This window comes from Syngnathoides biaculeatus, chromosome 8, assembly GCF_019802595.1.
Source record: "Syngnathoides biaculeatus isolate LvHL_M chromosome 8, ASM1980259v1, whole genome shotgun sequence".
Classification (NCBI taxonomy): domain Eukaryota; kingdom Metazoa; phylum Chordata; class Actinopteri; order Syngnathiformes; family Syngnathidae; genus Syngnathoides; species Syngnathoides biaculeatus.
The window spans coordinates 27,473,577-27,484,075 of record NC_084647.1 but is presented as its reverse complement, the minus strand read 5'-3'; the positions used below and the strand labels follow the sequence as shown (position 1 = coordinate 27,484,075).

At 42.4% G+C, this 10,499-nt stretch overlaps 1 protein-coding gene across 3 annotated transcripts in view; it reads left to right on the top strand.

The window, feature by feature from the left end:
* Positions 1 to 6,689: 6,689 nt before the first annotated feature.
* mcamb (melanoma cell adhesion molecule b) overlaps positions 6,690 to 10,499 on the top strand; it is a 41,057-nt gene continuing 37,247 nt past the window's right edge. For all 3 annotated transcript variants that reach the window (XM_061826722.1, XM_061826721.1, XM_061826720.1), the window contains exon 1: positions 6,690 to 6,824. In XM_061826722.1, coding sequence (XP_061682706.1) covers positions 6,761 to 6,824 — 64 coding nt within the window. In that variant the 5' untranslated portion in view covers positions 6,690 to 6,760. The remainder of the gene's footprint in view (positions 6,825 to 10,499) is intronic.

The window sequence follows — 10,499 nt, the reverse complement described above, 5'->3', positions numbered from 1 at the left end:
TTCACATTTCCAGAAGACACGCATAGAGCGAGAGCAGTTATTACTATGTATTAAATACAAAAGGCAATATAAATAAATGTAAAAGGCAAATTTAATGTATGCTCCTTAAATTTGATGTGAACCGACCACATTGTGGGCCACCTAGGCACTATTTAGGCTAAAAAAAAACTGAATGATAAAATCTTTTTGATGTGGGCTAACGAGACAAAGAATAGATTACGTGTCCTGTCGCAGGGCCATCACATCACACATACAACGCTGGCCAGATTAGTCGTGAGTCTATTTCGGTGATGGGTCCGGTCCAACCAAGCGAAGCATTTGTCCCAGAGCAGAGGGCGTGCACGTCCGTAGGGCGATGCTGTTGGCACCGGCAAAATCTCCCCTAAGCTCTCCCGTGAACCCTTTGTTGCCTTGCCAACAAATCAAAACAAACACTGGGCACTGAGAAACCCAAACGTTAGACAAACAAATCAATTTGTAAACACGGAAACAAATATTCTTGAATGCCAACTCCTCTGGTGCAGTATTTGTGTACTTTCTGTAATAAAATCCAGTAAATGCGCCAATATTTTCTCCATGGCAGGTATTACGCAAGCGTTAATTGTGCTGAAAGGGCTCAAAGAAAAACGAAGCCCTTTCAAAGCAGCTGCTACCTCCCGTGTGGAACTGGTCCATAGTTGCAGTATGTACACTTGGCAGCCACATGTGTCAGACTCTGAGGGTTCGAGATCAGCGTGCACCGCACGTCTCACCCTTCTTTCATCTGCTTCCAAGTGTACCGACTGGGAAATTTTACACGGTATTAATCAAAGTCATGAAGAAACTGCTTGCATGTCCAAGGTGTGAGGTTTTACGACAGACTCTGCAGATCGCATGCGACGGCGGGTACTTTGGTTCTTCTGATCTTAACGCTCGTGACCTAGTTCATGATACAGTAAATAAGAAGGCAGGTCAATGTTTCAGCCACGTGGCACACGGTATGTGCGGCAGCCACCTTGTTTCCTTGGGAAAGGCCCGACGGTTTTGTGTATAGATTTCTGATTTCAGGCCCAGTTGTGCCCCATATCTGGCTCACAGCCACTTGGGATTGGCTCAACCCGAGTGATGGCAAGCGCTGCATAAAATGGACTTCTGATCAATAATAATGGGGTAGTACTTATTTGATTTTTGTTCAGGTAATGCGGCTTCAGTTCCTTCTCAGTGATTATGTGATTGTTGAGGAGGAAGGGTCCATGACAGTGATTCTTAAACTGTGGTATGCATACTCCTAGTGGTACATGAACAAAAACAACAACAACAAAGAACTATGTTCAACCTGTGGATAATAGTACACTATCTTAATTTTTTTTAAATCCTTTTTAAACATTTAGGTATGGGTGAATTTCTATTGTGGGACCATTGTGAATGAAAAGAGTAACATTTACTGTAAATATTTGTGTTTAATATTGTACAAAGCCACCTCTCTACCTACCTATGCACCATCAACCATAAATACATGTCCTGCATACTAGTGTACACGTAGACTGGCGTAAAATAAATGGCGTGAGGTTCCTAAGCCCGACATAGTTAGTGCGTTAGTCTCTGCTCAACTTTGGTACACTTGGACTCTACGTTTACAGCAGCTGAGCTGGATGGCATTACTGAGGCTGGTCTGAGTTCGAGTTTCAAAACTAGAAAAACAATTATACAAGTAGTCATGCTCTTAATTAAAAAAAATAGTTTCAGTTTCCTGCTAGGACTTTCTTTCAACTCACCCATCGAACATAAAGAATAAATAAGGTGGCCCTTGGGTGTGATAAAGGCTTGATTTTGGAATCGTCAAGGAGACCAAGGAGCACTACAGGTCCATGGGATTGGGGTTACAAATACTTGACTACTATACTTGGCTAAACTGTCTCTATACATAGCCACAGTTAATTTTCTCGAGTGCTTAACCTCATTTGGGTCACTGCTGAGCAGCAGATTATGGGCCAGAAAGTGGAATAAACCCTTGATTGGTCGCCAGCCAATCACAGGACGCATGTAGACAAAAAAACTAAACCATTCACACTCACATTCACAACAGAGGATAATTGAGGATCTTCAAGGAACCCAACGTGGATGTTTTGGGTCTGTGGAAAAAAGCTGGAATACCTGCAAAGAAACGCTGAACTCCACACTTAAACGTCATTGTTCAGTTTTGGACACGCTGCAAGCAAAGAAACAATAACCCAAAGGATTGGACAAATTAGGCAACCATGATCCATGCCACAGTCTGAGAATGCGTTTCATATTATCAAAGTGAGTCATGTGTTATGTGCGCTAATACAGTTTGGCAAAGTGCACGCATATTCCAGGAGGGAGAGCCAAAAGCATGTTCACTTGCAGGCTGATGACCTGCCGGGAGGCCAGCAGAGTGGGCGAGAGAGGGAAAGGAGGCAAAGAGCAAGCCAGGTCAGCATTGCATACTGTCAGCGATCTGATGTTTTCTGGCAGGTGTTTGAACTTAGTTTGCGCTGCAGGCCTGCCCAATTCTTGTGTCCATATTAAGATTGGCATCCTGCACGGGGAGGGATTCGCCCTGTTTTGATCAATATATAAAGTACAGTTAATGCGCTATACTTGGGAGCGTGGGCGACGGGGGAGCTTCTTTATGCTTCTGACAACGTACGAGTAGGAACAATCCAGCTCCCCACATAAATATTCGCACAATATTTCGTTGGCCCGTCTTTAGTGTTGCTTTTTTTTTTTTGTCGTGACATTATTTTTGTAAGAGTATACAATGTCACAACATTGATTTCTGCATTTTGTATTCATTTATCGGTGCAGATAAAACAGTGCTTCAGTGTTTTTGCTGCTGCTCGAAGGTGTCATCTTCATTTTAGTTGTGGCATTTGTCAGGTTGTGAAATCAGAGACCATATAAAAACATCCATACATTAGTTTTCTGAGCCGCTTATCCTCATGGGGGATGCAGCAGTGCTGGAACCAACCCCAGCTATCATTTGGCAGGAGGCGGGGTACACCACGAACTGGTTGCCAGCCAACTGCAGGGAACATGGAGAAAGGGAACAGACACACTCTCAATCACACCTAAGGTGATTTGGAGTCTCCAGTTAATGCATGTTTTTGGGATGTGGGAGGAAACCAGATGCCCGGAGAAAACCCACGCTAGTATGGGATGAACATGCCATCAGCACACAGGCCGGGGTCAGGATTTGAACCCCAGTCCTCAGAACTATGAGGCCAACAATCTAACAAGTCACAGCACCGTGCCGCCTTTATATTAAAACATGTATTAAGTAATTTTACCTCTACAACAAGCTACAAGAAGTTTAAACTTGGGAAAACACACTTTTTAAAGAATACCCAATTGATGCGTCTCGATATTTTCTCGCAGAGATGTCCAAAAATGCGCTGAGCATGCTGGCTTCAATGGTTCAATTGTCATTCCCAGTTCAAGTTGACAGTAAAACTGACACAATAAAGAGAAGAGAATGAATCGTTGTACAATTAAAGCCCAAAATGTTCAACTTTGGCATATATGTAATTTCATCTCACAAAAGTTCGCTACCTTGATGGTAACACATAATGGCAAATGCCATTGAAATTAGCACGGATGTTAGAGTAATTCTATCCCATCAAATGACCGCAACTTCAACACACACAGAGCAGCAACACATTGCGTACCAACACAACACATAACAATGCCCACAGGCATCTATTTCTTGTGCTCTGTGGGAACAAGGATTATTAAAATGGCAAAACGCTCGTATTTATGCCTGGCATGTTGCTGCGGAAGCTTGTTTACACTCCAGTCGAAGTTTGGACCTAACTGTATACTGTAGAAATCCAGATAAAAATAATCTGTTAAGAATTTGTTATATAACCGGCACAGGAACAAAATCCGAAATAGAGCTCGTGCACCTACGTCACAGAAATCACCTGATTATTATTATTATTATTATTATTGCCCGTCAAACAAAGCATTGTTCAATGCTAAGTCCGTTGAGACAAAACGAAAATATGTCTTATAGTACGATGTCCAGAGTTTTTCCCGATACCGTGAAATATTTAGAAGTTGATAATAAACGAAGGTACATGGAAAAATTGGATAAACTCGGCATAGAGGACCCATATTGAATGCCAAAGTCGATGTTTTCGCTGATAAGAAATTGGACTGTTAATTCGCTTCCGCTTGTCTTGGACAACTTGATATACACTTGTATCTGTTGAGTAAGTCGTCGAGATCTACACGGTAAAGTTTGAAAGCGTATAAAAGTCTGGAGGCATACAAATAGTTTGTTGCTGGATCTGTTCTCAATGGGGAGATGGCTCGTGAACGCAGAAGCGTTACTCGGCTGCATGTAAACCTTTGCCGAAATCCATCGGTCTTTTCAGGTGGTAGTCAATACAAATACCAATATATAAATAAATGATCCCTGGTTTTACAAAAACTCGCATTCATCAACTATGACTGAAAAAAAAAAAAAAAGAGGACAGTGGGTCGGCTACGCCGTACATGGAAGCGTGTTGTGGGCACACGTTAACCTATGTAAACCACTTTACGAAAGATGGTTTATTTTCTTTTCTTAAATACGCGTTGGACTCATTTGAGAACAATGCATATATAAAAAAAAGTCTGTCAGGGAGAGGTTTACTGAGGTTTAACGTGTGGCCGCAACTTGGTTCCGTGTACATTGGAGACGACTCCCTGTCATTTTTTAAAAACGCATTGTTCTCAAATGAGCCAACTTGGCATTATAAATACTTATTGGGAATTTGAGATTGAGAAGAATAATTACCTGAAATGATTGCTACACAGGCGTATGTATTTATTTGGACACCATCCAACATGTGAATGATCTCTATACACTTTTGATTTTTTCAATACAAATACCAATATTCAAATAAATGAGCCCTGGTTTTACACAAACCGCATTCATTAACTATGATTGGAAAAAAGAGAGGAGGGGGAGTCGGCTCCTCTGTACACGGAAGCGTATTGCAGCCACACGCGCACACACATCTCTAAACCTCCCTGGGACATACTTTTTTTTTTTTTTTAAATACGCATTGTTCTCAAATGATTCAATTTGGCATTATAAACACTTCTCGGTAATTTGAAATTAAGAATAATTCCTACCTGAAATTATTGCTACACAGGCGTGTGCGTATTTTGGTTGGGCACCATCCATCATGTTTAATTGCCGAAATTCATTGATCTTTTATGGTCTTTTCAGCTGGTATTCTATAAAATGAGCTCATTGAATATCTTTCTTGTCTGTTTTGACAACCAACAGCACAACAAGTCTCAGGCATTGAAAATATTCTCCTCCGGTTCAATGTCCCCCAGACTCTCGAGCAGCTCTTTTTGACCGGCAATATGGCGCCGTGAAAATGGTGACGTGACATGCACAAGCTCTATATGGGGGGAGAAACACTGTTCCCTTTTAAAGGAATTGCCTCTTCAGATTTGAATGTCGAGTTTAATACTGTTTCGTTTTACCTCTGACAATTGCAACCTGCTAAATGCCACTGACAGTATGAATTCAAAATTACATTAAATACTTGTATGAAAAACACTTCATGGCCATAAAAATAAGTACAGAGGTGGGAGTAAGTCACATTTGTGTAAGTCACGAGCAAGTCTCAAGTCATGACCTTCAAGTCTCTAGCATGTCCCAAGTCGTTGTGGGGAAAAAAAACAATTGTTTCAAATTAAGTTGGATTGCACTTTGCTTCTAGACACACACTGCTTCTTACTGTGATTAAGAGAGCACAAGTCAAGACTGTTTTCTATTGGTCAAATATAGTTTGATGTGTACCTAATGGGTTAATGGCAAATGAAAGCAAATCATAACTAAGCAAATACAGTCATAACCATTCATTTTCTTTGCCGCTTATCCTCACAAGGGTCGCAGGGAGTGCTGGAGTCTATCATGGGCAGGAGGCGGGGATGAACTACGCCATGAACAGACAATAGTCGCACTCACAATCACAACTGGGGGCAATTTAGAGTGTCCAATTAATGTTGCATGTTTTTGGGATGTGGGAGGAAACAGAAGCGCCCGGAGAAAACCCACGCAAGCACGGGGAGAACATGCAAACTCAGAACTGTGAGCCCAACGCTTTACCAGCTGACCCACTGTGCCACCTCCTTTTAGATCAATTATTAAATTATCTTCATGTCACAATGATAAAATGTCAACAGCGTGATGAAGATAACTGCTGAATACATGCTTTACCAGCTGAACCACCGTTCCGCCCAAATACAGTAATATATGACACAAAAACTTTCTATCTTTTCTGAAAACGGTTGGCACTAAAAACGTAAAAAAAATGCTGGTGGGTTTTGACGCTGGAACAGATTCGTTACATATCAGTTCATTTCAACGAGAGAAAGAGTGCTGGGTAGATGAGCAATTTGAGTTACACGCTTGGCCGCCGCCGAATTCAACTCATAAACCAAAGTACTAGTGCAGATTCCACACAGCCACAACAGGACAGTCGACGAACACGTCAATGTGGGCCTCTGGTACACACATAAAAAAAAAAAAAAAACTCAACACCAGGTAGCAAACGAGATTGTTTGTTTGTTTTGCGAGTTTTACCAGTCTCACCGCCCTCCCATGCATCCTCCCTCCTCGCTTACAGCGTGTGCGTCTTCAGGACCGCTCCGTGCCACACATCCTCCTCCTTCCCCCTCCTCCTCCTCCCCCTCTTCCTCCAAACTTTCACACACACGTCGGACCTCCGCACAACCGTAGCAAACATCAAGCATGGACGCACGGCTCTCTGCTTCTCTGTTCGCCGGACTTGTGGTCCTCCTTCACGGCTTCACAGGTGAGTGGATGCGCTGTCTCATCGTGGAGATACAGAGGAACTTTTTTTTTTTCAACTCCCTCCCAAACTCACAGTTAAGTAGTCAGTGTTGCTACAATAGGAAGTTCTGCACCTGCAGAGAAACGTCTTTAGAAGTGCAGGTTCTGTGTAAACTATGTGTCATTCATCCGCTTGCGTTTTACATTTATTTTCCGCATAAAAATGAAAATGAAGTCCCCTGTTGTAGCGATGCTTGTGCATGTGCTCATAATCTTCAAAATTTAAAGTGAAGTATTCTAAGTGGATTTACAGAAAGAATGACTATAATGCATTCAGTGCGTGTTTTTGTTTAAATGTAATATATCACTGAGGTGTGGTGATTGAGCAGGTACACTTTAAGAGGATGTACGTATTGTACTGTATAAACCAGTGTATAAAGTTGGTCACACAAGCTGGCTGCATGTATTTTTAGACCTGCACGGATGTTCTCTGCTTTCTATCAGCTGGTTTCTGAGCCGAGCAGTTTGTTCCGGTCACATAACAAGTTGTGGAATAAAGGTGCACGTTATGATACATCTTTTAAAACGGATACCATTTACACGTTGAGCCCGAGGAAAGTCAAGAAGGGCTCCTGTGCTGCTGCCATTGGCTACAAAAAGGTTGTGTGTTTATTTTGAGAGCAGTGTGGCTTTAAATGCTGTGCGAACATTTACTGCGCAGCTTGATTTCAGTCGTTGATTTACTTGTTTGTGTGTCAAGGGCCTTTTGATGCTCATGCGGCCTTCGCCCTTCCCGAACCTTCCCTCCCGGCCTTCTCATGCCTCTTTGTCTTTGACCGCCTTTGCCAAGTGCCTCCATTCTCATTGTGTTTGTTCATCTTCCGTTTCAGGTCAGCCTGACCATAGTTCACAGCCTTTCACACAAGAATCCCCCTCCCACACACACACACACACACACACACATTTAGTAGTCACTTCCTGGACCCCACCTCACTCACTTGCCCCCATGACGGCTGCGAGACCCCACTAACACCTAGAATCTAGGTCCTAGATTGTCTTATTTATACACATTTGGCATTTTAGCTCTTCAAGAGAGTTGGTTCCTGTTTATTGAATTGTGCAAAGGTTTTGTGGCACACCTCCATTACCATCCAGTGATTTTCTACAGGGTTAACCTCATAAGGCTCACAGGTGAGCATGAGCCCATCACAGCTGACTTTGAGCGAAAGATTTGGCATACCCCGGACTGGCCACGAACCAAAAGCAAGGTACATATAGACAAAACAACCACAAATTTACACCTATGAACAATTTAGACGCTTCATTGAAGTTAACATGCTTTCGACTATTTGTCCGGGATAAGGAATGAGGCCTACCATGACGAGCAAAATTATCATGAAAAAATTTGTGTGATGTCGTTCACTATGAAATTTCAGCTTTGCTACCCTGACCTCAACCCCATCCAACACCCTTGGGGGGAACTTGAACAGAGATTCTCATGTCCAACATCAGGCCAGCTGCATATTTTCTTCCACTTTGGCTCTCGGTCACTTAGCTTACTATCTCCATACTTACATGTTCGTGTTTTTAAGCCCTGTTTCCGCCCATAGTATCTCCGCTCCTGTATTACTGGAATGATGTATTTTTAAGAATAAATGCATTTATTGAAAAAAGCAATCATCTTCAATTTAAAAAAAACATGTAGCACAGCTCCGAAAACAAGGAGTCAGGCAATGACGCAAAAAACAAAACAAACAAAAAAAAAAAAACGAGGCAAACGTTACATTTTGATGAGGGTCCAATATGTTTTTGTTTTTTTTCCCTGGACTGTGTTCACATGACATTTTGTTACCCCAAAGAAAAATCAAGACGCTTGGTTTTGGGTTTGGGCGGGGATACCTTTAATTATTGCTTGAAGTCCACTCAGGACTTCGGAATGTGGAACGAGCCACTGTGCGGGTCCGTGACCACAAGTCGTCTTCTTCGGTCTTCAGCATGACATCAGAGGAAAGACAGCCCGGGCGCTGGAGAGCAGTAGCAACCCGGGAAACATGCACTTCCTGTCACGTCCGCCAATTGAGCGAGGCCAAAGAGCAGCCTCAGTGGATTTGGTTCATGTAAAGAGCACCGCTGTTCGCTCCTCGGGGCGACAATAAACGCCCTTGTCCTGCCGCAGCGCGCAAAGTGAGGCTGGCCAGATCTGGGAGAGCAGAGCGCTGGAAGTCCATAAATCCAGATTGGTATAGAACCTTTGCACACTGTCCAATGTGGCTCTTTTACTTGTAACCCTTGTTGGAAAAAGGTGGCGTGTGGCGGTCTTAAGATCAAGTTTTCAAACACGTTGGACACTGAGACCGTGTTTTACAGTATGTCGTCCTGGGACACAAACCGGTTGGGTTTTTCGGAAAACTGCTGACAAAGGTCAACATTCTCGAGTATTTCGGTCATTTATTTTAATGATTGATAACTTCAGGAGTTGAACAGCTGAAGATTTTTTCGTAATTGACCACTATGTGACAAAAATCAAGTAGAAGTTGATTAATTGATGACATCATTTTATTAGCACAATACAGTGGTCCCTAACATTTTTCCACCATGAGCCGGTTTCGCATTAAAACATAATTCCTTGGTCTGCCATAAGGATAAAAACAAACAAATGAATGAAAAAAAGAACTGACTATTCGCTGAAAGATAGTAGAGACAAGTGTTGTGATGTTTTTGGGCAGTGTAAATGAGAATAGAGACCTCTTTAGTACAGAGTTCTTGTCCATGTGTTGTTAAAGGACAACATTTTGGTGACGAAGAATGCTACCCTTGTTCTTGACCGTTGGTCCGGCTGGTTTAAATATTTGAACACTAATAGTGATCAGAATAGCTGAAGCTAGTGAAGCTAACCACTCTTGTCAACCACAAGCAAATTTTTTCATACTCTCTGAGGCGTGCAGACATGAAGACTGCATTGCATTGTTGGATAAATATTTTGTTGCTCCTCAGAGCATTATACAGTCCTGCGATGGCACCGCATGGCTGAGTCCAAAGTCCTCTGCAAATTTGTGTCTTTGGAGATGAGATGTCAAAAACTTGATGAGCGATAGGTCGAAGCTTTAAATGTGAATCCAGAGATCTAAAATTGACTAGTTTGACTAACTGGTTCAACCCCTCCCATACATATTTCATTTTATTGATCACTTTCTATTTTAGTATCAAGTAACTCCACTCCGTCTAAACGCCACTTCAGCATCACGCTGCTTGGATTGGCCTTTGCCTCCACTGACCATCGTTGGCCTTACCCGGAAGATCTTTGTTCTGGATTCTGATTGGCTACAACGCTCTTAGAGTTAAAGATTATAGTAGCTCCTGTTGCTTTGGCATGCAATCGACCGCCGGCTTTTGAAAACACCTTCACACTTGCCAAGGTGACATAGTTTTCAATTCTAGTCAGTTCCATTTTAGGGAACTGATGTTCTTGCTCTCAATTCTCTTGACTCCCAAAGATGAATCGCGGATTAACACACAATTCATGGCAGTTACTAAATATATTCCACTTATTATTTGAAGGCATTTTAATTGGAGGATAAAGTCGGTCTTTGGAGTCACACCACGTGTGATTAAGGGCTGTTAATGTACACTTTCAAGCATTCCGAGAGCAGATCCTTGTCTGAGTGGAACTTGTGTGCTGCTGAACAGTACATCTTTA